Genomic DNA, 27,358 nt, shown 5'->3' with positions numbered 1-27,358 from the left:
GTCATACCAAATTTGGTATACATGGCACCCCTCATCCCCCAATCCTGGTTTGTATGGCACCCAATCCCTCATCCTGGCATGCATGGCTTCTTTATCCACAATCCTGGCATGTATGGCACCCAATCCCTCATCCTGGTATGCATGGCTCCCCTCAACCCCCAATCCTGGTATGCATGGCTCCCCTCACCCCCCAATCCTGGTATGCATGGTACCCCCTCACCCCCCCATCCTGGTATGCATGGCACCCCCTCACCCCCCCATCCTGGTATGCATGGCACCCCCTCACCCCCCCATCCTGGTACGCATGGCACCCCTCACCCCCTCATCCTGGTACGCATGGCACCCCTCGCCCCCAATCCTGGTACGCATGGCCCCTCACCCCCCTCCAATCCTGGTATGTGTGGCCCCCTCTAATCCTGGTATGTGTGGCCCCCTCAGCCCCCTCCAATCCTGGTACGTGTGGCCCCCTCACCCCCCAATCCTGGTATGTAAGGCACCACTCATCCCTATCACGCTGCACACATACAAAAAAAAACAATTATACTCTCCTTTCTTCCCTGTGCTCCAGCGCTGTGTCCCGTTCTGCCGGAGAAATGCGGCACCGGAGTACGCGCATGCCCATACCGTGCTGTCCGGCGCCATTTTGCTGAAGCTAAACCGCAAATGTGTCTTCAGTAAAATGTCGCTGGATAGTGCTATGCGCATGCACCGATTCCGATGCCTCACTCCTGCCCCGGTCTCCGGCGAGAAGAGAGGCACCGCAGCAACGCTCCTCCTGGTCAGGTAAGTATGGCGTCGGAGATCGCGGTATGTGTTCAGTGTCTACGCCTACCGTGATCTCCGGCGCCATACACCTCCTCTTACCTGTAACGGCTCCATGCGTGCTTCTGTCTGGAGCCAGACTGCGCGTCACGCTTGACAATCTCTAAAGGCTTCAGACAAAGGGATGCATCTCCAGTTATATTATAGATCTTCTCCTTCAAGAGGATTAATTCATGAAAAAGGTAAAAACCAAGCTAGGGAACTCCTTTCTGCTATCCTCTGCTTTTTATAGAGTGTCATTCAGCACAGATCCAAACAGGTATTTCCCCACGGCAGGGTATGGAACAGTCTTGACTTGGACTGAATATCCCCTGTCCAACACTTTAACCTCAGGGCTTTCTGCCCTTTGTATCATAAGAAGATAACTTAGTAATAAGGCTTCAAAGGAAAGTAGTTTGAATCTCCAGAAGATCCAGCCATATCAAAGACCTGGCCATACAGGTGGCTTAAAAGAACCAGCTGAAGACTCCCAGGTGACCATCTGCGGGGTCTTTCAATGCCTCCAATATAAAAGGCAGTAATGATATTGTGGAGGATTTTGACAAAGCTACAATTCTTTGTACCTTGGCCCAGATGGCTGAAGTGTCTTCCCTGGCCTTGGCCCAGATGGCTGAAGTGTCTTCCCTGGCCTTGGCCCAGATGGCTGAAATGTCTTCCCTGGCCTTGGCCCAGATGGCTGAAGTGTCTTCCCTGGCCTTGGCCCAGATGGCTGAAGTGTCTTCCCTGGCCTTGGCCCAGATGGCTGAAGTGTCTTCCCTGGCCTTGGCCCAGATGGCTGAAGTGTCTTCCCTGGCCTTGGCCCAGATGGCTGAAGTGTCTTCCCTGGCCTTGGCCCAGATGGCTGAAGTGTCTTCCCTGGCCTTGGCCCAGATGGCTGAAGTGTCTTCCCTGGCCTTGGCCCAGATGGCTGAAGTGTCTTCCCTGGCCTTGGCCCAGATGGCTGAAGTGTCTTCCCTGGCCTTGGCCCAGATGGCTGAAGTGTCTTCCTCAAAAGGGGTATTTATTTTCAAAACCATGAATCCATGTAGTGATTAGAAGCAACGCGTTTTAAATGCTCACCGGCGTTCAAGCTCACACAAAACGTTGTGAGCGTTCCAAACACGTTGCCTTTGATCACTACATGGATTCATGGTTTTTAATCAGCTTGTAATCTCTCCACTCTTTTCGCAGACTAATACACGTGTGATCCCATGGCTTTCTCTGCTCCTGCACACTTTGAGCCACCAAGTTTAGCTGGTTACAACTTTTTTGGATTCTTCCACTCTCGTTTTAATGAGTGATAATACATAGTCGCTAAACGTTTACGATGTTTCAGCCCCAAACATAGTCTTTAATAGACTTCGGTACTTTGAGCTCATCCATGTCCGTAGCGAGCCTAATGGCCTTAATCATCTTGTCTGTCCTCTATTGGGAAACACGGCTGTCCTGCTTCACTTTCATCTGAAGAGAAGGCAACCTAATCCCTTTTTGATATGCCAAATTCAACCAAATCTGAGGGTATGGCTTTGGCAAAAAAAAAAAAAATGGAAGCTGGCACGTTTAGGTGGGAATGAAGCTTGGGATTCCAAGATGGTTTTTCTAAGGGTATGGCTTTGGCTCTCCCGGAGTCATCTCCTTTTATATTCTTTAAGGTGGATTAGGGCTTTAAATGGAATTTTTTCTTCAGCCTTAATCTAATCTCCGAGAAAAGCAAAGTGGATTCTTCAAAAATTGTTGTTTTTTTTCCCCCCTATACAGGACTGAATCCTTGTGTCCTGCATCCGGTAGCTTTGTTTTACATAATGCGAAAGCCTGGCGCTTAGTCTTAGCGATGCATTTCCTAGGCCTGTCCTATAAAAGGCAGAAAGTATAAAATCCTCTATTAAAAGGTGCACTTTCACAGAGGTCACTTAGATCCTCAAGTAAGAAAAGGGAAAATTGGTGGAGGTCACCACGCTGCGAGGTGATCGATGTCCAGGATCGAGCTACACGAGCCACTTCTGCGGTGGAGGGAGCCGCTTGCGCAGAGGAGATCCAACACAACCATCTGCCATTAAAATTCAGGTTTATTCGCAAGCCATTAGAAAACAAAAAGGATCCAAGGAAACCTTCTGGGTCAACACAAGCACAGTTAGTCGTAAGATGGTTGTTGCCGGATTCCTTCCTTTCTCCTCCACTTAGCCCCTCAGATGGCTTCAAATAATGGATTAGGAGGTGAAATCGCACCTTCCGAATGACCCCTTCTGAAGGCTGTGGGTTTATCCATCCTGACGTGCAGACATGAATACCCTCCCGGTATTAACCTCTGCAGGTCTATTCGTTATTTTCTGCCATTATCGCCCTCTGACGTTCACACATGTGTAAGGGTCCTCGCCCCGCGGGCGTACAGATATTAGACACTCAAGAGAAATAGACGAGACTCAAGACCATAAAGTGTAAAATGTGCGCGGACCGTTTATTGCAAGATCCAGAAATGTTGCGGAAGTGATAATCACAGGTCGGGCGCCGGACTGGAATCAGCGCCGATAGCAGCAGAAAGCGTAAAACCCCGGATGGCCAGACAGGAGGCGAAACATCAGGGCACAGTCAGTCCTTATAGAATTCGGTTATAAAATATATTCTATAAGTGATCAATATGAATATATATAAAAGTATAAAAATAGAGATTTATATAACAAAATTTGATTGTACAGTCGGTAAATTCACAGTGATCAGCCTACAAATGCAAAGCAATGTGATAAAAAGGTTTTTTGCTCGTATAAAAACAGCATAAAAGTTTCGCTGGAAAGGCTTTCATTTTGCACAAGTGTTTTGGCCACCATTGTGCTTTCAGGCACAATAGAGAAGTTAAAAAGGAAAAAGTGCAAGAAAAATCACACAATGCAATCAAAAAATTGCAAAAGCTCATTACTACAAAAATGTAAGCTTAGTGGCGGGTGATCAGGCCCTGCCCCGATGAGGTGACCCTGCAGCGACGACACCTGGAGACACAGTGCAACCCTGCGCCGACGACCATATCAAACACTGCACCAAAGACGCCTGGAAATACCAGGAGACTGCAGCAACAATATGGACACCGTGCAGCAGTAGCACCCGACGACGCCAGGTGACCCTGCAGCAACACCGCAGCTAATGGAGCAGCTACACCGCAGCTAATGGAGCAGCTACACCGCAGCTAATGGAGTAGCTACAGGGACTTCACACAGATCCAGCGTCTTGACGTGGAACAATCCAGAGCCACATATTTTCCTGACTCAACGCAGCTGCAGGTAATCTTGAAGTTATCATACCTATGAGGCATAGAAAACAGGGTCAGGAACACGACATATACCGTCACTATGTACCACAGAAGACATTTCATACACTACTACATGTCTGTTTAGGATGAGGCGTGAGCGCTCCTGGCCAGTATCCATAGTATGGATGCCGGCGAGGAGCGTCCAGCCCAACTATGGATGCCGGCGAGGAGCGTCGCGTCCAGCCCAACTATGGATGCCGGCGAGGAGCGTCCAGCCCAACTATGGATGCCGGCGAGGAGCGTCCAGCCCAACTATGGATGCCGGCGAGGAGCGTCCAGCCTTAGTATCATCAGTAATAGTCTATGGGTTGCTGCTCTGAGGTTACTTTACTCCCTGGGGCGGTGGTTCAGTGACCCCACATACATCTCACCATATTGTTACTCACCCTATGGGCCCGGGCCACACAGAACCGTTCAGCTGCTTCCACTCCCCAGAATCTGTGTCCTTTTTCAGATCGATCCAATAGTCATGGTTGGCCAGATTATGGAGCGACCCGATCTCCTGCTGAAACATGATGAGGAGGCTCGTCATACAGTGTCCATAGGACCCAGGAAAACGGGACCAAGATCCCAGACAAGGACGTTAAGTGGATCCAAACCTGGTCCCCTAATAACAGAACAGTCAGGGGGATCTTTGAATACAGATCGGTGGCCTTCAAGGAGAACATTTCCCAGTGTGTAAACTTGCCCCCGGTAGTCGCGTGAGTGGACCGCCGGGGCCAGCTAGAAGAAATTGTGTTGGGGGAGCGAGATTGTACCTGGATCTGCTGTTTCCATTACACTGAGTGAAGTTTTGCTCCCGTTAACAGTTTCATTCAATAAGCCAGACCAGTCCTTACAGACAATGTCCATTTTATATTTGGCCACTTGTAACACCATGATCCCAACACTCGGGAGTCTTTAGCCATGACAGTCCCAGGGGCCACTTGTTGACACCATGCTCCCTGTTCTTAGTACTCACAGCAGGGCGCTACCTTCTTCCCAATTTCCCCCTTTTCCGCTGGACCGTGCTTTTCCCGGACTAAGCTTTTTCTCCATGCAGGGGTCCCCAGATGCCTGTGCTGTCCTGCCGCCTCTGACTAGCTTCTACATGCTGAACCTGTATCCCTCTCCACACTCTGCCCACCGATCAAGTCCTGCCTGGATCCAGTCGCCTGTTTGTGCCCAGTCACTCCGCCCCCTACCTGTCCGACTAGGCGTTAACACTCATCTCTGAACCCCGGATCCTGCAGCTCACAGGGAAATCTGCTCAAGGGGAAAGACCGTGACCCCTTGATGGCTGGTGGTTATTACTGCAGACAATATAGCAGGTACATAACTTTATACACAAATAACTTTTAGTAACTTTCCTCAACGTCTTCTTGATGGTGGACACAGCTCCTACCCACCCACCAGTGTACACCCAGCCCATTCCCTCCTTCGGATGTTTTCGGATTACCAGCATCTCGTTGCCCGGGGGCAGCAGCGTTCCTCCATGTGACTCGCAGAATTCCAGGCTGGAATTCCAGTCCATCTTTTCTTGAGATACAAAGTAGCACTGGCCATCAGATCTCATCCACTTATTGGGACAGGAAGGAGGGACGGGAGGAACAGGAGGACAGGAGGTCTCCCGAAAAGCTGGATGGAGAGAGAAAGATCAATGTAAATTGAGGCTTCTACTCCACAGAAGCCACAAATCTCACAGGAGATATTAAATACCCCACATATTTATAACAGAGCAGTGGCCCCCCTATATCAATGGCTGGACCTTACAGGACAAGCACTTTTTATCTTTTGTATAAAATGATTGGTAGCAGTAGTGCCGCCCCCTCATTGTGCAGTATTAGCGTCTGGTCTGCGCACAAATAGGGGGTTGGTGGGATTTTAGATTGAGTATTTATAGACCAATCAAAAAAAGTTATGGATATTTTGGTTTACAGGTGAGATTTATGGAAAACGTAAAAAATTCACGTAAGTGATGTTTTATCATGACAGTCGGGTATTTAAGTGTAAGCAGCAATGGCGATTTCCTCATCTCAAAAGGTTTATTGAAAAGAAAGCAACAGAGGTGGGTATACCCCCCCCCCCCCCAAAAAAAAGAAAAAATGTCAAGGTCTAAGTAACTTGTCATGCGGCCTTGAGCATCAATTACAGCTGATGACATCTCCCACTGTTCACAAGTGGAGTTATTGTCTGCTGAGGCGTGGCGTCCCACCCCTTCTTGCGCTGAGGCGCGGCGTCCCAACCCTCATTGCGCTGAGGCGCGGCGTCCCAACCCTCATTGCGCTGAGGCGCGGCGTCCCAACCCTCATTGCGCTGAGGCGCGGCATCCCAACCCCTTCTTGCGCTGAGGCGCGGCATCCCAACCCCTTCTTGCGCTGAGGCGCGGCATCCCAACCCCTTCTTGCGCTGAGGCGCGGCATCCCAACCCCTTCTTGAAGGGCGGCCCTCAGGTCACTGAGGTTCTGGGGTACAGAGTTAAGAGCCTCTACACGGCGACTCAGCTGATCCCATAGGTTTTCTATGGGATTCAGGTCTGGAGAACGTGCAGGCCGCTCCATCTGAAGGCCCCCAGTCTCTAGCAGCCGTTCCCTAATGATGTGACCTCGATGAGCTGGAGCATTGTTGACCATGAAGATGAAATTAGGCCTGTGTTGTTCGTGCAGAAGCCCAATGACTGGAATAATGAAGATATTCACGTAGTCGGGGCTTGTCAAAGTGTAGAGCAGTTCTGTATTCACTAGCCACACCAGCCCGCGCGGTAACACCAAAGGCTCGGCCTGCGGCTCATGCATAGCTCTCTCCTTGATGACTCCAACATTGTTGGTGGCCATCATTTCTGCTCAGTGTGAATACACTAACCCCTTTACCCCCAAGGGTGGTTTGCAGGTTCACGACCAGGCCAATTTTTACAATTCTGATCACTGTCACTTCATGAGGTAATACCGCTGGTGTGTCAATGGATCCCACTGATTCTGAGATTGTTTTTTTCATTACATATTTGGCAATCGGAAATTTGGCAAAAAATTGGCAAAATTTCAAACTGTGAATTTCCATGCCCTTAAATCAGAGAGAAATGTCACACAAAATAGTTAATAAATAACATTTCCCACATGTTTACATCAGCACAATTTTGGAACCAAAATTTTTTTGTGTTAGGAAGTTAAGGGTTAAAAGTTGACCAGCGATTTTTTCATTTTCCAACAAATTTTACAAAACCATTTTTTTTTTTTCCCTCCTTCAGGGACCACATCACCTATGAAGTGACTTTGAGGGGCCTCTATGATAGAAAATACTCAAAAGTGACACCATTCTAAAAACTGCACCCCTCAAGGTGCTCAAAACCACATTCAAGAAGTTTGTTAACCCTTTAGGAGCTTCACATGAATTTTTGGAATGTGGAAGAAAACAATGAAATTTAACATTGTCACTCAAAATTTACTTTAGATCTAAAAATTTATTTTTTTTTTGCAAGGGTAACAGGAAAAAAAAAAAAAAATGGACCCCAAAATTTGTTGTGTAATTTCTCCTGACTAAGCAAATACCCCATATATGGGGGAAAACTACTGTTTGGGTGCACAGCAGGGCTCAGAAGGGAAGGAGCGCCATTTGACTTTTTGAACTTAAATTTGCTTGAATAATTAGTGGACGCCATGTTGCGTTTGGGGAGCCCCTGATGTGCCTAAACAGTGGAAACCCCCCACAAGTGACACCATTCTGGAAACTACACCCCTCAAGGGGTATAGTGAACATTTTGAACCCAGAGGTGCGACACAGAATTTGATAACATTAGGTCATCATATTGAATAAGTTGTCATTAGTCTTGAGCGCAAGTGTTCGCTACATGAGTTTGCATCGGGTACTCAGGTATGCACTAAGTATCGCGGGTGCTCGAGTCCCCGCCCTCCATGTTTCACGGTGGGGAGAAAAGATTCAAACTAAATCAAACAAATGGGTACAGAATGCATAAGGTGGGGTGGGGGGAGTGATCTTTAATAAACAAAACAACAATAGAACAAAAAAATTAAGAAAAATCAATTCCTCAATAGCGATCCCCCTTTCCTTCCCCTTTCTCCCTACCCCTCCTTTTTACGCTACTCAGGTTGGTGATGGTGTTGCAGGTGGGGGTTTGCTTACCATGCCTAATATCCACAGATAGGTATACTCTTAATCATTTGGTATGTTCTTTACCCACGGATTATTCACTGGTTTTTAGGCTGATATCCACCTCCTAGCTGAGACGTTGCAGGGATAGTGGTCATGTGACCGCTCGCTCCTTGTGACGTTTGTTGCGGGTGGGTTAGGATTTGGTGTTTAGTACGCAAGTGCGCTCCGTTAATTAGGAAGTGGAGGTGTTCCTGGATTTTATGTGCCACGTGATTGGTTGGTGATGCGCTAATACCTTGAGGATAGAGGTTTGCCATAGGATGGTGGTAACTAAGGTGATGGGATGCCGTGCGTGGATTTGTCAACCTTATTTGACTTGTCCAGGTGGAGTAGATCATGATCTGGACTAGTTAAATATTCATGGCCTGGCTCTGAAGGATTGGTGGTAGGCAACTATAGTGATGATGCATCTCCGAGATTGGTGCTTTACATTGTTCCGTATAGCATTTTCACCCCTATTCTGCGTCAATGCAGTACTTTATAAAGTTATGTAACATTCTGATGTGTAATATGTGATCTATATATGTTAATTGATGATAGTTAGGCCGTGTGTGGGGATTGGTTCTTTTTTTTGTAAACCACACTACATAAGGCCACCATGTTTGTTAGTGTATACTTGATAAAGACTCTCGAGTCGAAACGTTGTTATGCTGTACATGGCGAAATAAAAGGCAACCTTATCGGACTATCACCCTGGAGTGGACGCTGTCTATCTTTTCCTTATGTTGCGATTTCACCAACTGGGTTCCTTGGTAGCTGTGGAGCGCTGCTGGCCATATCTTCTTTTGAACGTCTTTCTTTTCATCTTCCTCTTGTCCAGACGCCATGATGACTTTTGTCATCCGCAGCTCGTCTCTGCAGACTTCCATCTCCTCCGGTCTTCTGCAGCACTTTCCCACACTCTGCCCTTAAAGATAGCAGAGTCATTATAATGCTCCTGAATAAATATATCTGCCCTATGCTGAGCCCCTGAATAATTCCCTGCACAAAATATGACCCCCACACTGTCCCTCTTATGGTAAGCAATCTGCACAAGACCCTCATTTCCATACTGGGTCCCTTCTTCACACTCCCCCTCCTTAGCATGCTGTCTCCTCCTGGCTGTGACCTTACACTCCCACCCCATGTTACCCCCACACTACTCAGTCTTTATCCTGTGCACGCTCACACTTTTCTCCCCTATACTGTCTTCACACATTTCTCCCTCCCTCCTCATATGGTCTTCTCTCACACACCCCTCCCCCCCCCCCCCCCCCGACTCCCCATACTGTCTCCTAACAAATTCCCATACTCCCCATACTGTGTGCGCACCCATCCCCCCCCACTCGCTCCCCATGCTGTATCCACATACATTCCCCTTCCTTCACTCCCCATACTGTGTTCACACCCATACTCCCCATTCTGTGTCTGCACCAATCCCCTCACTCACCATACGGTGTCTACACTCATCTCTCCCAATCACCTTATTGTGAAGGCACCAATCCCCCCATACTATTTTATCATATATGCCCCGTATCTCCCCACTTTCTTCTCATACTGTGGCTTCAAATCTATTTTGCTCTCCATATTGTCTAAACCTGTCCCTCCCTTGCTTCCCACACACTCCCAGCGTAAATATTGCCCCCTCTCTTTTCATGGTCTTCAGCTCCAGTGGGGAGCACTTACCACCATCTCTATGTGCAGCCACGCCGACCAGTGATGACGTCAGCAGCGTGATCACATGACCTGATCACGCTGCTAACGTTGCTCTGACCCGGCAGTCAGAGCTTCAATCGTACTTGCGTCTGAAAGAGCTGTGAGCTGGGTATCAGCTTGACACCCTGCTCAGAGAATGGCCGAATCCCGGTCCTAGGGGGGTGGCAGAACGCAGCCGCTGGGGGAGATACTTCGGACCACTGCATTAGGCATCCCAACTGCGCCCCCCCCCCCCTGCCAGCTGCGCCCGGGGCACATGCCCCACCTCTAGATACGCCTCTACAACCTGATGCCTGGTTACCTGGATGTCATGATGACATCAGGTCACCATGGCAATGATCAGGACCCCACACTGATAGGGCGAGGTCTCCGATCGAAGGTAAGAGGGGTGCTCTTACCTCTGCTTGCCCCGGAAATGCTGTGATCGACTTTGATCGCAGCATTTCGGGGGTTAGTGTGTCGGCACCGCTCCTGGCATAGAGTACCAGGTGTTAGCTGTCAGAATCAGCTGAAACCCGGAGGCGATCAACCCGCACAGCATGTGTGCGGGTGCGATCACATTATGCGTAATAGTAGGTATCTGGTTCATAAGTACCACGGTTAGACACGTGCACTCAAAAAGTTTAGAGAAGGTCACATTAAGTTCACCTGAAAAGGTTAGAGAACATTTTAGGTTCATCCTGAAATTTCACCCAAAAGCCAAATATCCCTAACTCTTTGTGATTAGTGCATGTTCCTTCATCCATAAATGGTCCTTGTGTGGTCACTTAAAGGACAACCTGTCCTAAACATAAGCTGGCGGTTAAAAGTCCCACAAAACCTTGCACAGATCACAGCCCATGTCCTTGTGCCTTACTAGATTTCCAGCTCCGAGGTCTCATTTATTCTTACAGGTAAAACATTTTTATAGAAAGTTTCTCACCACCACTGGAAATAAATCCGATGCCTCCACCCATGAGGAGACAAATGACCGCGGCGATCGGCACGGCATACTTCTGAATCCAATGCTTCACACGCAGCAACAGAGACTGAAGAGAGAAGAGGAACAGGATGAGAGCACAGCAGATACATGGACCACAGGGCCGTACAGCGGAGGAGGAAGACCCCCGACTATCACCACTAGAGCGGAAACGTCCTGCAGCCTGTAATGGACTGTTAATTTCCCATATCAGGATCTCTGTTTGCAGTCAGCAAATAGGAACGTTCGTTAGATACAGGCAGAGAACCTGCAGGACGTCTCCACATACAAGACATGTGCGCCCCCATCCATTAGGAGACCACCCTACAGGACTGGTGGGGAGACACCCTCACCCATCACACAAGAATGGCAGGAGAGGAAACAGGGTGGACTAGGTGAAGAAAGTTCTCACCAGTAATTGTGCCACAGTCCAGGTAGCGATGAGACAACTACTTACAAGTTGCCATAAGCCAATTACTTCTTTGTTAATCATTTTCCAACTTATTCGATATACGCAACACAATTAAAATCCCTGTGGGAGTGATCCATCTAGACAGACGCTAGACGTTTTCCTGGTTTAGTTAACAATTAAACACGTTCTGCCTCGGCAGCCATTGCATGTGCCGGCGTTGTGTTATAGCTGTGCTCTGTTAATTCACTTGATCTGCTGAAATTGAGTCATACACCGCTAACAGCTCTCGACGTGTTTCGCCTATTGGCTTCATCAGGGGAAAAAGAGGCTATAATGATTGTTAAGGCAGACAAAAGTGGTTTACGACTTTACTTGTTTAGTAACCAATAAATACCGGTGTTACAGACACCCAATTCCCTATGGATTTCGTTCACCTGATCAATACTCTAACCAGAGAGCAGCAATAAAAATGTTTGATGTTCATCTCTGCTGCACACGGCCTGGAGCGTCCGGCGCATGTGAGGAAAACCCTGACGAAATAAGAACAGGCAGGACGACCCGACGTACGTCAGAGGCCAGCGAGACCGAAAACAGGACATAAAGCCTGTATGTCTGCACAAGGCAGAGGAGGGAAAGCAAGAAACCTGTGCCAATGTGTAGCAAAACCAGGATAGACTTAAAGTGAGACGTGCTGATATTTAATAAAATAATAATAATCATTGGTTCATTCATCAGCTATACTTAAGATTCCAGTGTAGCCACATCACATCTGTAGAAAGACTTTATACAGAAGATTCTCATCACAAAAAAAAAAAAAAAAAAAAAAAAAAAAAGGGATGAGCTCTTCAAGGGGTCTAACTCTGGCAGAAGTTTAATCAAGACTGGGCTATAAAAGTCAATCGATCTTCATTCTTGTTATTAGTTACACATTCACTCATTCTTCACTATAAGAAGAGATAGACCGAAAAAGCCAAACAAGACCGAGTGAGGGAATAAGTAGGGCTGCAGACAGGGGCTTCAGGACCATCAAATTACAGGTAAGTCATTAGCACCCCCCCCCCCAATCACCCAATACAGCACCCAAGATACAGGGAAGCTCTCTCCCTATCGGAAGATTCATCTTTCCTCCACCTCATGTATCTTTCTATCACAATAAATGACATCACACTTTCCCCTGTACCGGCAATCCGCTGGCCCGGAGTACCCCTTGACTCTGCCCTGTCCTTCAAACCCCATAATCAAACCCCACCTCCAGCTCAAAAATATTTCCAGAATCCGTTCTTTCCCCAACCCTCAATCTACTAAACCAGGGGGCCAGTTCACGATCCCTCAGACCATTGGGAGGGCCGGAATATAATTTAAAAAATCTATGAACAAATTCCTGTGCACACTGCGCATATCTTATTTATTTTGAAGTAAAAAACAATACAGGAACAAATACAATATTTAAATGAAGAACAAGTAAAGTTAAATCAACTGGTATTTCAATAGGCAGCATAGGTCCTCAATAGGCAGGCTGTTTCCCCGTTATACTATAATGCCCCATGCAGGATGTCACTACCCCCCCCCATATAATGCCTCATGCAGGATGTCACTCCCCCCCATATAATGCCCCATGCAGGATGTCACTCCCCCCCATATAATGCCTCATGCAGGATGTCACTCCCCCCCATATAATGCCCCATGCAGGATGTCACTACCCCCCCCATATAATGCCTCATGCAGGATGTCACTACCCCCCCCCCCCCCCCATATAATGCCTCATGCAGGATGTCACTACCCCCCCCCCCATATAATGCACCATGCAGGATGTCACTCCCCCCCCCCCCATAATGCACCATGTCACTCCCCCCCCCATATAATGCCCCATGCAGGATGTCACCCCCCCCCCCAATAAAATGCCCCATGCAGGATGTCACCCCCCCCCCCATAAAATGCCCCATGCAGGATGTCACCCCCCCATATAATGCCCCATGCAGAATGTCAGCCCCCCATATAATGCCCCATGCCTCCATACATTAAAATAATAATAATAATACTCACCTCACTTCTCACCTGCTGCCGCTGCTTGGGCCCAGACTCCAGCGTCGCTGGCTCTACGCTGCCTGTGACGGCTCAGGGGAGGGCGCGGTGAAAAGACGTCACCGCACCCTCTGACCTGAGACGTCACAGGGAGCGCGCACCAGGAAGACAGCAGATCTGCAGAGGCACGGGGAGAGGTAAGTATCCGGCTGCCGGGGCCCTGAGCAAGCGGGGGAGAAGGGCGGGTGCTGACACCGCTCTCCTCCGCCCACAGCCCAGAGGGCCGGATAAAAATCCTCCGCAGGCGGCCTGCGGGCCGTAGTTTGAGGACACCTGTACATGCTCTCATCATCTCCCGCCTCAACTACTGCAGCATCCTCCTCTGTGGCCTACCTGCCAACACTCTCGCACCCCTCCAGTCCATGCTCAACTCTGCTGCACGACTGGTTCATCGCTCGCATCGCTGCTCCTCTGCTATCCCCCCTTTGCAAATCCCTTCACTGGCTCTCAATTGCCCAGCGTATCCAGCTCACACTAACACTGACCTACAAAGCCATCCACAACCTCTCTCCTCCGTACATCTCTGAACAAATCTCCCGATACATAATCTCCTGTCCTCCCAAAACCTCCTTTCCCCACTTATTCGTTCCTCAGCCAATCGCCTCCAAGATTTCTCCCGAATATCCCCCGTCCTCTGGAACTCTGTGCCTCAACACGTCCGATTATCCACCACATCCGGATCCTTCAGACGGAACCTGAAAACCCATCTCTTCAAGAAAGCTTACATCCTGTCATGACCTCGCTTACTGCCTCCTCACCACCAGAGCTACTGCAACCCCCCAGCCTACTGTCTCCTTCCCCGTTCCTGTAGAATGTAAGCCCGCAAGGGCAGGGTCCTCCTCCCTCCGTACTAGTCTATCACTGTTAGTTCATTTACTGTAAGTGATATCTGTATTTGGTATGTAACCCCTCCTTGTGTACAGCACCATGGAATCAATGGCGCTATAGGAAAGATCGCAATATCCTGATTCAACCTCTACAAGCTCTAGCACAGATAACCTATCCTAAATATAGGCTATTAATGTCTGGTCGGTGGGGGTGCAACACCCGGCCTCCACACCGATCAGCTGTTCTCAGTGACGTTGGTCGGATGGAACTGGCCAGCACATCTCCGTCAACGATATAGTGGCTGAAGCTGGATACTGCATGTACAACCTCTATTCCAATCAATAGGGGGCAGACTTAGAGCAGGCCGCAATCACCATTCCATCAATGGAGTTGTGGTGCTCCGTAACTGAGCAGTTCTAGTGATGATCGGCGGGAGTACCCATGTCACACCCCACCGATCAGACATTGATGACCTCTAAGGTTAAGCCATCAACAAGTCAATAACTTGATTCTGAGCGCCAACAAACTCACTGGAGACACCTGACCTGCTAAGAAATTATCTGAACAGGTTACAACCATCCAGACCTTTTACGAAAGGAAAGGATCTATATTTTCCTTTGCTATCTTCCTGGATTTGGTTAGATATTCTGTACTTGTTAAAACACTTCAATACCTTGAGTAGTTACAAATCAGTACCAAGACTTAGCATGTTCATGGACGCAGGAGTCAAGTGATCCAAGGAACCTGGTAAGCTCAAGGTTGGGTTCCAAGTGGGTGATCGGCCCAACAACTGCACCTGGTCAAAAATTATCCAACAATCCGAATATTGTTGACATTTCTAGATTAAAATAAGGCTTCCTAAGGCCAAAATCTGAACCTTAAAAGAAACCCAGTTCTAGTGTTTGACAGTCGAGAAGATTTCATTCATTAGCAATTTGCAAAAAAACCCCTATGAGTTTGAAATATCCACCCACTTCTGTGCCATCAATGTAGATTGAGCACGAAAGTATGATCAACTCGTTACAGAAAGCAAAGATTACTTCCAAAAGTACCTAATGGTCTTCAAGCCAACGTCACCATTTCGTATACTTCTCTTTTTGGAGTGTCCATCAGTGCACAACAAGTCCAAGAAAGTCAAATCGAGCGAAAGCCAAAAGATCTACTGGAGTCAGAGAATTCCATCTTTGAGAACTTCTGGTTACCACATCCCTGCCCCAAACAAAGATCTGACACAACTAGGACAGTATGAGCCTACAGAAAAAAAATTGTATCATAAGATGGAATCAAATACAATGTGACCTGTATGTCAGATGTAATGGTAAAATGTGAACAAAATCCAGAAAGGTATCTCTTAAGAAGGGACGCGTCACCCTCATATTGAACACTGAAGCGTGGCTTAATTATATCTTGGGAAAAGAACACTATATTTGACACCTATTCAGTTATGGTCTCCTGCTGTGAACAGGTAATTGAAGTAGGTCATTTGCTGAGGAACAGCCATGAACTCTGGACTCTGAGTATACAAGAGGCTGAGACAAATCCATCACCTCCAGAGAAAACTGCTCTGGTCCTCAAAGAAATTATAGTAGAGTTTGTGGCGTCTCTTTCCAGGTATGATTTTTTTTTTTTTTTGTGAACAGCATAGGTCCTACAGCTATAGGAGACATTTTTCAGTGTTGTGGCAAACACAGTTCATTTACTTACATCACTGGGCAGTCGCCTCATCAGCTCTAAATTAAATTCATATCGGACAGAAGGCCAATGATACACGTCCCGCTTCCTATCTTTGGAAAGCTAAAATCATGATAGAAAATATGGCACCAATATCTCCCACCTGGGACCTCCAGGAGGAGAAGTATTCTGAAAATTGAGGATCCCACTATTTTTTGGGACCTAGCCGTATCCAACTGACAAGGCCCAGTCAGAGGTCATCCAGGGTCGGTATGTGGGCGTGACTTAATACAAATTCTGATTTATAATAACTCAGTCCTGGAAGACCGTTCTCTGTAGTTCTGTACCATTTTCCTAAAAGGAGCAATTCGCTCCGCTAAGATGTTGCCATTTCTGTGACACAGGTCTAGTACTTTTCTTTTGTTATCCTTTTATTTTATGCAATTGAATACACTATTGTTTTGTCCCCTTTTGCATTATCTTTGTATAATATTTTTTGTAAACACTGCCTACTTTTCAGATTTAATATATAAAATGTATTAGCTCTGTTCCTCTTCCTATATGAGCTGCACCCCTGAAGCAATAATATATAATGTAATATGTAAACGATTGGTGGTGGCAGCTAGAAATCTTGCGGAGCTTGGCAGTGACCCTATCAGGGTATATATATTTTATTCCATGAGCTGGAATTGGAGGTGTATATACCATACGCTCACTAAGTTCAGCAATAATCGACCTAGTAGCCAAAGCAGCTGTGGTCTCTCTCCAACAATCACCAGTCAATTGCGTACTTGCCCTGGCAATTGGAGGTGGCAGCGGTGGATCTGCGCGATTCCCTGACTGTTGTCCTGACACTTATATAATAAGCGACATGGATTTACTCTGTCACATGAGACTTCTACATCTACCTCCTGCTACATGTATTTGTGTTGTTGCGCCACCTATTGGTTTCCCACTTAAATTTTTCATGCAGTGATTTTTTTTGAGTTGTGTTCTCCGATAAACCTTTACCTTTTATTATATGGTGGCTCTTTATGTACAGTATTTTTTCTGTAGGCTCATATTTATCATTGGACCTTTGTCTTCAGAGATTTATGTCTATACTTGCTGGTTGCTCTTTGTCTGTACTAGAACATGAAGAAAATGGTCTGAACTATTCAATGCAAAGAAGAGCCACAATCAAACACTCCTCCTCCAGAGAAGAACAGAACTTATCCTGGACGATATAATAGCATCAATTCTCCAACCTTAATGGACGCTAGATAATACACTCCAACCATGCAGCATGTTAGAAGACAACAGATTAGCCTTTGGGCAAAGAAAGGCAGAAAAACCAAGCGATAACCATTTTCTCTATGAAACTACACTGGAATGGAAGAATATACTTTTGCACCAACCTCTTTTTTTTTTAACCCCTCACCGATATGACGTACAGCTATGCATCTTTGTCAGATGATGGCTGTGATAATCAACCATCATCTGCCTCTAAGAGCTGTTACTGGAGGAGTGTGATTAAAAAAAAAATAATAATTAAGAGGTGTTCATAACACTTTATCTACCCCAAAGTGATATCCATAAAGACATCAGTCCGGGGAGCATAAAACAAGCCCTCACACAACTCCAGAACCCGAAAACTCTCTAAACGTTACGGCCATCAGAAAATGGCGAAACAAGCAAATTCCCAATTTATTTTTTTAAATTTGTTAAATAAAACAAACTATGCATGCTTGGTATCTCCGTAATCCCAATGACCTGCAGGATTATATTGCCGGGTCATTTTTACCAAAAAAAAAACAAACAAAAAAAAAAAACACACAACAACAACCAAAAACCAAGCCCTCACACGGCTATGTGGACCGAAAATTAAAAAGTCGCGGCTCTTGAAATAAGGGGAGGAAAAAAGCTGAAGCACAAAAAGTGAGAAATGGCATAGTCACGAAGGGGTTAAACATAACCCTTTAGTCTACTCTATCCCATTAAGAAGCGACTCTGGTAGAGAGAGACGTGACCTCATGGCGGTGGTCGAAGCTCAGGTGGCCTCAATCCAAGGGTATTAGAACCGCACACCTTCAACAATGTACCCGATGGACGTTTCCTCCTGTTCTTGTGTCACACCCAGAATGATCTTTCCTCAATCCCAAGAAATTCACCTCCACCAACAAAGATGTTCAGCCTTCATTAAAAAGGAGTCCGACAGGTAAGGAGATCCCTTTACCCATCGACTCTGTCCCTCATACACTCATTGTAGACCCTATGACTGCAGAAGAGCATTGACTGGACCTTTCATGGTGCCACCAGACCCAAGTTACCAGTTTTATTACATCACACTGGGAATGGTTACTGGGTATAAATGGTTTTACCAACTTCATTCCAATGTTCCCATCTATCAACTCCAACCAGGAGGATACAGCTGATGGTTTACCCAAAACGGACAAGTCCAACTTGCAACTCCAGACGAGTTTTTAGAATAGAGCCACCAGACTTCGCACAATCATGTCCATCTTACCACGGTCAGCCAGGGGGAATCATTGGGACATTTAAGTCCAGTTTGGATATGTGCATAAGTTTCTGTACATCTTGGCTGGAGAAAAGTTGCATAAAATAGGCACATTTTTTGGTTTCCTGGCCATTAACAGCTCACAGCTGTTTGGTTAGTCGTCCCCACCATCAGAAACCAGCAGCGCTTTGGACAGCGCATTTTCGCTGTGTCCAAAACGCTGCGTTCTAATGCCGCACTGGTTTTGTCAGTACATGCGGATCCACCGCATGTAATGACATTTCAAATCAGTCAAAATCTGCAGTGGAGACTTGAGTCTCCACTACTTAAATTGACATGCTGCGGGCAAGTTTGCGCAGTGTCAAAAACAAGCAGTGTGCATGGGATTTCTTATAAATGAAATAAAATGAAGAACTAAATTTTAAAATGGGCTCACGTGTCATTTTCATAACCAGCAGAGGGAAGGCCAAGCACTGGGGCTGATAATACTAGCCAGGGAAGGGGCCATTGGTTAAAAATGTTCCCTGGCTAATAACAGCTGTTTGCTTAGCGTTTACTGACTAGATTACAGGGCGACACCTGAAAAAAAAAAAAAAAAAAAAATTGATGTAGGGTCCCCATATAAAATCTAACCAGTAAAGGCTAGGCAGACAGCTGTGAGCTGATATCAATAGCCAGGGAAGGGGCCATGAATGCTGGTCCCCTCCGAGGCTAATAATGTTAGACCTCAGTGGCCCCAGAAGTTGCGCTTAGCCTCGCTCATCCCACTTGCCTTGCGGTGGTGGCAAGTGTGGTAATAGGGTTGGGGTCCATGTCAGCCTTGTACTGGCAGCTGTCATGAAGAACAGGTTAGTAATGGAGGGAGTCAATAAGACACCCTCATTACTAACCCATAGTACAGGCTTTGACATACATACAGTATACTCAACCAATGCCTAATCCTCTGAAGTCATTGTCACCTGTAAAATAAATTACCATATCCCTCATCTGTCCAATGTGATGAAATAATTCAGAGTGTTCCACAAAGATCTGTGTCAGTCGTTGAGCAGTCACATCAGCAATCACTGATGTGACTGTTCTAGAGGAGAGCAAGCTATACACTGACAGGAGTGAAATCACACCTGTGTTAATGTATAGCGCTGAGCTGCAGTGAGAGGTCACCGGAGTTCAATCAGCTGATGAGCCCCGGGTGACCTCACTTATGGCACCATCACTGGGTGAGAATTTTCTCACGCAGCAGCGATGCAGCAAGTGAGGTCACCGGAGTTCATCAGCTGATTGAACTTCAGTGACCTCTCTCCCGGCAGCTCAGCGCTATACACTGCCAGGAGCGATCACGCTCCAATCAGTGTATAGTCTGCTTCCGGGTGTTCCGATCGCCATGGGACACTCGGGATTACAGCGGATAGGTGAGTATATCATGGTTTATTATTTTTACAGGGGAAAAGGGCATCAGGGATTTATTGGGTGTTAGGTGAGTGAGTACAAGGCGTTTTTTATTTTAAACCTCCCCCCACCCCCCCACTAAGCACAGGCGCTGGCCGATGACATCTGCCATCAGCTGCAGGCTGCTCTCGCTGCCATCAGCTGCAGGCTGCCATCAGCTGCAGGCTGCTCTCGCTGCCATCAGCTGCAGGCTGCTCTCGCTGCCATCAGCTGCTCTCGCTGCCATCAGCTGCTCTCGCTGCCATCAGCTGCTCTCGCTGCCATCAGCTGCAGGCTGCTCTCGCTGCCATCAGCTGCTCTCGCTGCCATCAGCTGCCATCAGCTGCCATCAGCTGCAGGCTGCTCTCGCTGCCATCAGCTGCAGGCTGCTCTCGCTGCCATCAGCTGCAGGCTGCTCTCGCTGCCATCAGCTGCAGGCTGCTCTCGCTGCCATCAGCTGCAGGCTGCTCTCGCTGCCATCAGCTGCAGGCTGCTCTCGCTGCCATCAGCTGCGGGCTGCTCTCGCTGCCATCAGCTGCGGGCTGCTCTCGCTGCCATCAGCTGCAGGCTGCTCTCGCTGCCATCAGCTGCAGGCTGCTCTCGCTGCCATCAGCTGCAGGCTGCTCTCGCTGCCATCAGCTGCAGGCTGCTCTCGCTGCCATCAGCTGCAGGCTGCTCTCGCTGCCATCAGCTGCAGGCTGCTCTCGCTGCCATCAGCGGTGGCTGCTCTCAGTAGTCTCAGGGGACGCCTGTGACCCACGGTCCATTATTTGTGCGTTTTTGACCCACTGACTTAAGCAAATCCACAAACGTTTTTTTTTTTTTTTTTTTTTTTTTTTTTTTTATACCTGTGTTTTTTTGGGGTGGATTTGACTAACTCAATTGAAGTCAATGAGTGAAAAATGCAGCAAAAACGCACAAAGAATTGACATGCTGCAGATTTAAACGCAATGCAAGTGCTCTCAAAGGAAAATTCCTGATCATGCGCACAGCACGAGTCTCATTTAATTAGCTGGCAGAAGGATTCCTTAGCATTTTTGGCAAAATTCCTCGTGGAAAAATCGTCGCAAAAACGCACTGTGCGCACATAGCCACTGGTTTTATTCAGTGTGACACAATTATATCCGCTCTAAATGTCAGGCAGGAGGATAAACTGGACATTACACATCTAAATTTTGACCCGTCCACGTCATGACTCCAGACCTAGTAGGAACAACCGGGGTAACGACGATGACGTTTGATTTAGTGCAATCTGCAGACCCAAAGTAGGAGGCATAGACGACTGGGACTGACTCTGCATCCTCCTCAGCACGGCATTGTGGCCCCCTCCTTAATAATAGACCCCCAATATCATTAGGAGTTCACCGAGTTCCATTGCAACATCGAGCAGCAAAGAAAAGGTAGAAAAAAACCTACAAAGCCACAATTCAACAGGGAACCAAGCAGAGAAGCAGAGCCACAGGGCACAGAAAGCAGGGCTCGCTCTTAGCCTCCTGCCCAGAAGATGGGCTGGATCCCGCTAGTGCTGCAACGGGAAAAGAAAGCGTTTGGTGCAGAAGGGCCTGTAGATAAGCGGATCTGGCAGGAGACGTTTCCTGCATCTCCCACCTGGCACTGGCTGCCCTACATAGGACACGATGTCTGGCCACATTCCTGTGTGAGGAGCCGTACGTCACGGCTCAGCAGATACCAGATCTACAATATCCGTCCTGTGTACTGCAGGGAACAGTAACTTCTACTAGTGTGTACAAGGGGCTACAAGGAAGGAGCACACAGGAGATCCCACCATAAGTGCACCGCACTCTACAACCTGTGCTACAAGACGAATAAACTGTACGAGGACTGTCACTGTTGGGGGCACTATACGATGCCCTCTTGTTCACCCCCCAGTATAATGTACAGTAGACCAACAGCTGTGAGAGCCCACTTTAGAATAAAATATTTGCTCCCCCTCCTCACACCAAAATACAATGCACAACCCCCAGAGCCAGCGCTGTGGAGTCACTAAGCCAAACCACCGACTCCAACTCCACAGCCCGGCCTCACTGCTGAGCGCGAGCACAAAGGGGCAGCCCCGGGCCCCCGCCGCGCACAAGAGGGCAGCCCCGGGCCCCCGCCGCGCACAAGAGGGCAGCCCCGGGCCCCCGCCGCGCACAAGAGGGCAGCCCCGGGCCCCCGCCGCGCACAAGAGGGCAGCCCCGATTCATGTCCACTAGAAGCATTTATAGGGCATTTCATCACAAATTCTTATGAAAACATTTACAGCCCATCCTGCACTGACCCCAATTACACTGGTAAGGAGTCGCTCCATGTTGTAACGACTCCACAGACCACCAGCGACATGAACCCCTCCATGTCACACCAGGGAAGTTTTAATTAGCATGAAGTATTTTTCACTTGTCTTCTATTATCTAAAGCCAGGAGCACCCCCCCCACCCGGGAGCACCCCCCCCCCCACCGACACGGGAGCACCCTCCGAGACACACACACACACACGAGCACCCTCCGAGACACCCCCCCCCCACCGACACAGGAGCACCCTCCGAGACACCCCCCCCCGACACAGGAGCACCCTCCGAGACACCCCCCCCCGACACAGGAGCACCCTCCGAGACACCCCCCCCCGACACAGGAGCACCCTCCGAGACACCCCCCCCCCCCCGACACAGGAGCACCCTCCGAGACACCCCCCCCCCCACCGACACAGGAGCACCCTCCGAGACACCCCCCCCCCCACCGACACAGGAGCACCCTCCGAGACACACACCCCCCCACCGACACACAAGAGCACCCTCCGAGAGACACCCCCCCCACCGACACAGGAGCACCCTCCGAGACAGAGACACCCCCCCCACCGACACAGGAGCACCCTCCGAGACACACACCCCCCCCCCACCGACACAGGAGCACCCTCCGAGACACCCCCCCCCCCCCACCGACACAGGAGCACCCTCCGAGACACCCCCCCCCCACCGACACAGGAGCACCCTCCGAGACACACCCCCCCCACCGACACAGGAGCACCCTCCGAGACACCCCCCCCCCACCGACACAGGAGCACCCTCCGAGAGACACACCCCCCCACCGACACACAAGAGCACCCTCCGAGAGACACCCCCCCCACCGACACAGGAGCACCCTCCGAGACACCCACCCCCCCCCCCACCGACACAGGAGCACCCTCCGAGACACCCCCCCCCCCACCGACACAGGAGCACCCTCCGAGACACACACCCCCCCCCCCCACCGACACAGGAGCACCCTCCGAGACACCCCCCCCCCCACCGACACAGGAGCACCCTCCGAGAGACACCCCCCCCACCGACACAGGAGCACCCTCCGAGACACACACCCCCCCCCCACCGACACAGGAGCACCCTCCGAGACACCCCCCCCCCGACACAGGAGCACCCTCCGAGACACACACCCCCCCCCCCACCGACACAGGAGCACCCTCCGAGACACCCCCCCCCCCCCACCGACACAGGAGCACCCTCCGAGACACCCCCCCCCCCACCGACACAGGAGCACCCTCCGAGACACCCCCCCCCCCACCGACACAGGAGCACCCTCCGAGACACCCCCCCCCCCACCGACACAGGAGCACCCTCCGAGACACCCCCCCCCCCCACCGACACAGGAGCACCCTCCGAGACACACCCCCCCCCACCGACACAGGAGCACCCTCCGAGACACACCCCCCCCCCACCGACACAGGAGCACCCTCCGAGACACCCCCCCCCCACCGACACAGGAGCACCCTCCGAGACACCCCCCCCCCACCGACACAGGAGCACCCTCCGAGACACCCCCCCCCCACCGACACAGGAGCACCCTCCGAGACACCCCCCCCCCACCGACACAGGAGCACCCTCCGAGACACCCCCCCCCCACCGACACAGGAGCACCCTCCGAGACACCCCCTCACCGACACAGGAGCACCCTCCGAGACACCCCCCCCCCCCCACCGACACAGGAGCACCCTCCGAGACACCCCCCCCCCACCGACACAGGAGCACCCTCCGAGACACCCCCCCCCACCGACACAGGAGCACCCTCCGAGACACACCCCCCCACCGACACAGGAGCACCCTCCGAGACACCCCCCCCCCCACCGACACAGGAGCACCCTCCGAGACACCCCCCCCCCCACCGACACAGGAGCACCCTCCGAGACACACCCCCCCACCGACACAGGAGCACCCTCCGAGAGACACCCCCCCACCGACACAGGAGCACCCTCCGAGACACCCCCCCCCCCACCGACACAGGAGCACCCTCCGAGACACCCCCCCCCCCACCGACACAGGAGCACCCTCCGAGACACCCCCCCCCCCCACCGACACAGGAGCACCCTCCGAGACACCCCCCCCCCCACCGACACAGGAGCACCCTCCGAGACACCCCCCCCCCCACCGACACAGGAGCACCCTCCGAGACACCCCCCCCCCCACCGACACAGGAGCACCCTCCGAGACACACACCCCCACCGACACAGGAGCACCCTCCGAGACACACACCCCCACCGACACAGGAGCACCCTCCGAGAGACACCCCCCCACCGACACAGGAGCACCCTCCGAGACACCCCCCCCCCCACCGACACAGGAGCACCCTCCGAGACACCCCCCCCCCCACCGACACAGGAGCACCCTCCGAGACACCCCCCCCCCCCCCACCGACACAGGAGCACCCTCCGAGACACACACACACACACACACACACACACACACACACACACACACACACACACACACACACACACCCCCACACCCCCGTGCTGGCAACCTGAAGTTACCGCAGCCGCCCCAGTGTGCACAGCCCCTCACCTCCTGCCGCCGGCTCCCGGGCGCCTCCTCCCCGGGCCCAGCTGATTGCTCCGGTGCTGCGGTCTGCTGTGACCCCGGGGTGTCCAGTAGCGGTGACTGGGGAGTGTCCGGGCGGCCTCGGGGCAGCTCCTCCATCTCCACCGCCAGCTCCGGAGCAGGAGACGTATCGCCGCGACCCATCGCTGACCTGAGCGCAGAGCGCAATGTCGGCCACTCGGCCAGAGCCACCCTGTATTCATAGGGGGCGGGCCTTCCTGTGACACCTGCTGCGACTATTGGCTGCTCTAGAGGAGGCGAAGGCTGCGACTGCGGCTATTGGCTAGCGTGGATTACGCAGTGTTAGGTTTTAGGCACAGGGTGACGTCACGACGGGGCTTTCCAGCTGGTGCCCAGCAGTGCGCGGCTGTACGGCGTCAGGACATGACTACGTGACCTGTGTCCGCCAGCGCCGCCGCCGTTCACACTGAGCGTTTTCCGTGTTTGCACTTTCATTTCTCTTCACTTTTTTCTCGTGCACACCTGTATGACGCCTGTTTTTTTTACAGGACGAGATTTATTTTACCATTTCATTAAAAATGTGATGAAATGTGCAAAGAATGAGATTGGCTGGAAAAGAAAACTTTTTCTATATTTTTTTTATATTATTTTTCAAATCTTTTTTTATTTTAGCCCTGTACAGGACGACCCTGCGCTCGCTTCTTCTTCCGCGTACCCCGCTACTTCTGTGTTGTAGGGTATAAGAAAACCACGGTGCAGAGGAGCTCAGCAGGCTGCCATGGCAACCCGCCACAGGGTGGGGGCGGAATAGTGACTGTCAGGGAATCACAGGGATCCGCGAGCGAATGATCCCGACTGCTCACTACATAGGTATCGGCAAGCGAGCAGTGAGCGTATGGCGTACACACCTCCGGATTCCAACGCATGGGATATGTGTATACGCCCCGTACGGGCACTGTCAGCTTCACGATAACCCACTTATTATTATTCGCTGCCACCACCGACCAGATTTTAAAATACCATACAGGCCTGGGGGCGGACGACTGCTTTCTGGTAGCGTATATGGCTTCGGGGAAGGGAACGATTACAGAGCAAAAGAAACGGGACTATTAAATTTTATATTTAATACAAAAGGGAGGCAGTGGTAGGAAAAATTTACAAAGGAGACAATACAGTACGGAGTATACAGTTACACAAAATAAAAAGGGATTAGCAAAAGAAACTTAGTATACAGATCGCAGAGACGACTCAGTATAGCTGGAGGGAAGCGCTCCTATGCCCGGTCAGCGAACGTGACCCCCGTGCTACATATAAATATGTACTTCCAGCATGAGTAGAGATCACTCTTCAGCTGGATCTTTTATGCCGAAGGGTGGACCTGCCCAAACACTCCCCTGTGATGACAGGGCTCCACCCTTCATGGTTTTATTACAATATCTAGCTTCTGCGGTAACTCCTCACTGGTTGATCGCAGAAACCCGAAAGTGATACCATATTTTCCATTATGAATTTACCTTTCTTTAGAGGCCACACGTGACGTAGCAGCGGTCTGTTATTTTGTATTTTTGCATTATGGCTCAACGGAGGGGAATACAGCTACGGAAAATTATGCATATTGTTCCTTAGCTGACCCTGCCACTAAAAATATGTGTCCCATTATTATCGGAGGTATAGAACTCCAGATATTCCATATTTGATTATGGTGCCGGACAGACTGCAGATCTCTGTTCAGCAAAAGGGGAAACACCCTCGGGGTGAGAGAATTCTTTTGAAGCCAGGGACTGCGTCCTTCTCAACTAGGTGTAAATTTATCACTTGAGTTTGCCACCTCTCCTGGGTGCTGCGATTTGCATAGAGTTTCTATTACACTGACAGATGGCATAATTAGTGGACCCCATGTCGTGTTTGGAGAGCCGCTGATGTGCCTAAATAGAGGAAACCCCCACAAGTGACACCATTCTGGAAACAAGACCCCTCAGGGAACTTATCTAAATGTGTGGTGAGCACCTTGAACCCCCATGTGTTTCACAGAAGTTTATAATGTTGAGTCGTAAAAATAAAGAAATCACATTTTTCCACAAAAAAAAAAATTTAGCTCAAAATTTTACCCTTTCATTAGGGTAACAGTAAAATTGCACCATACAATTTTTTGTGCAAGTTCTCCTGAGCACGCTTATACCCACTATGTGGAGGAAAAATACTGTTTGGGCGCACTGCAAGGTTTGGAAGTGAAGGAGCGCCATTTGACTTTTTGAATGCAAAATTTGCTAGAATAATTAGCGGGCGCCATGTCGCATTTGGAGAGCTCCTGATGTGCCTAAACAGTGGAAACCCCTCATAAGTGACACCATTTTGGAAATTAAACCCCTCAGTGAACTTATCTAGATATGTGGTGGACACCCCAGATGCTTCACAGAAGTTTATAAAGTTGAGCCATGAAAATAAAAAATAAAATCACATTTTTCCCACAAGAAAATTTTTTAGCCCCAAATTGAGCATTTTCACAAGGGTAAAAGGAGAAAATGGACCCCAAAATTTGATGTGCAATTTCTCCTGAATACGCTGATACCCAATATGTGGGGGAAAACTACTTTTGAGGCACAGTGCAAAGCTCAGAAGGGAAGAAGCACGATATTGGCGTTCAGATTTCGCTGGACTGGTTTGAGGGTGCCGTGTCACAATGGCAGAGCCCCTGAGGTGATAGATCAGCTGAACCCTC

The 27,358-nt window shown here is 49.7% G+C and overlaps 1 protein-coding gene across 2 annotated transcripts; it reads right to left on the bottom strand.

Annotated features, from left to right (window-relative positions):
* Window positions 1–3,232: 3,232 nt before the first annotated feature.
* LOC141258679 (killer cell lectin-like receptor subfamily G member 1) lies at window positions 3,233–24,904 on the bottom strand. 2 transcript variants are annotated; one of them, XM_073673671.1, is made up of 5 exons: window positions 24,643–24,904; window positions 10,863–10,968; window positions 5,538–5,716; window positions 4,486–4,604; window positions 3,233–4,091 (listed from the first exon to the last, which is right to left on the bottom strand). In XM_073673671.1, the coding sequence occupies exons 1-5, from the start codon at window positions 24,820–24,822 to the stop codon at window positions 3,989–3,991; spliced, it is 687 nt and encodes a 228-aa protein (XP_073529772.1). In that variant the 5' UTR covers window positions 24,823–24,904; the 3' UTR covers window positions 3,233–3,988. The 2 variants fall into 2 exon arrangements, with proteins under 2 accessions (XP_073529772.1, XP_073529773.1); XM_073673672.1 differs by having other exon boundaries at window positions 4,486–4,601.
* Window positions 24,905–27,358: the final 2,454 nt, after the last annotated feature.

Source organism: Phyllobates terribilis, unplaced genomic scaffold (genome assembly GCF_046119375.1).
Source record: "Phyllobates terribilis strain yellow unplaced genomic scaffold, ASM4611937v1 Scaffold_3__8_contigs__length_932513732, whole genome shotgun sequence".
Lineage (NCBI taxonomy): Eukaryota > Metazoa > Chordata > Amphibia > Anura > Dendrobatidae > Phyllobates > Phyllobates terribilis.
The sequence above is the reverse complement of the archived record's forward strand: the minus strand, read 5'-3'. Positions and strand labels throughout refer to the sequence as shown.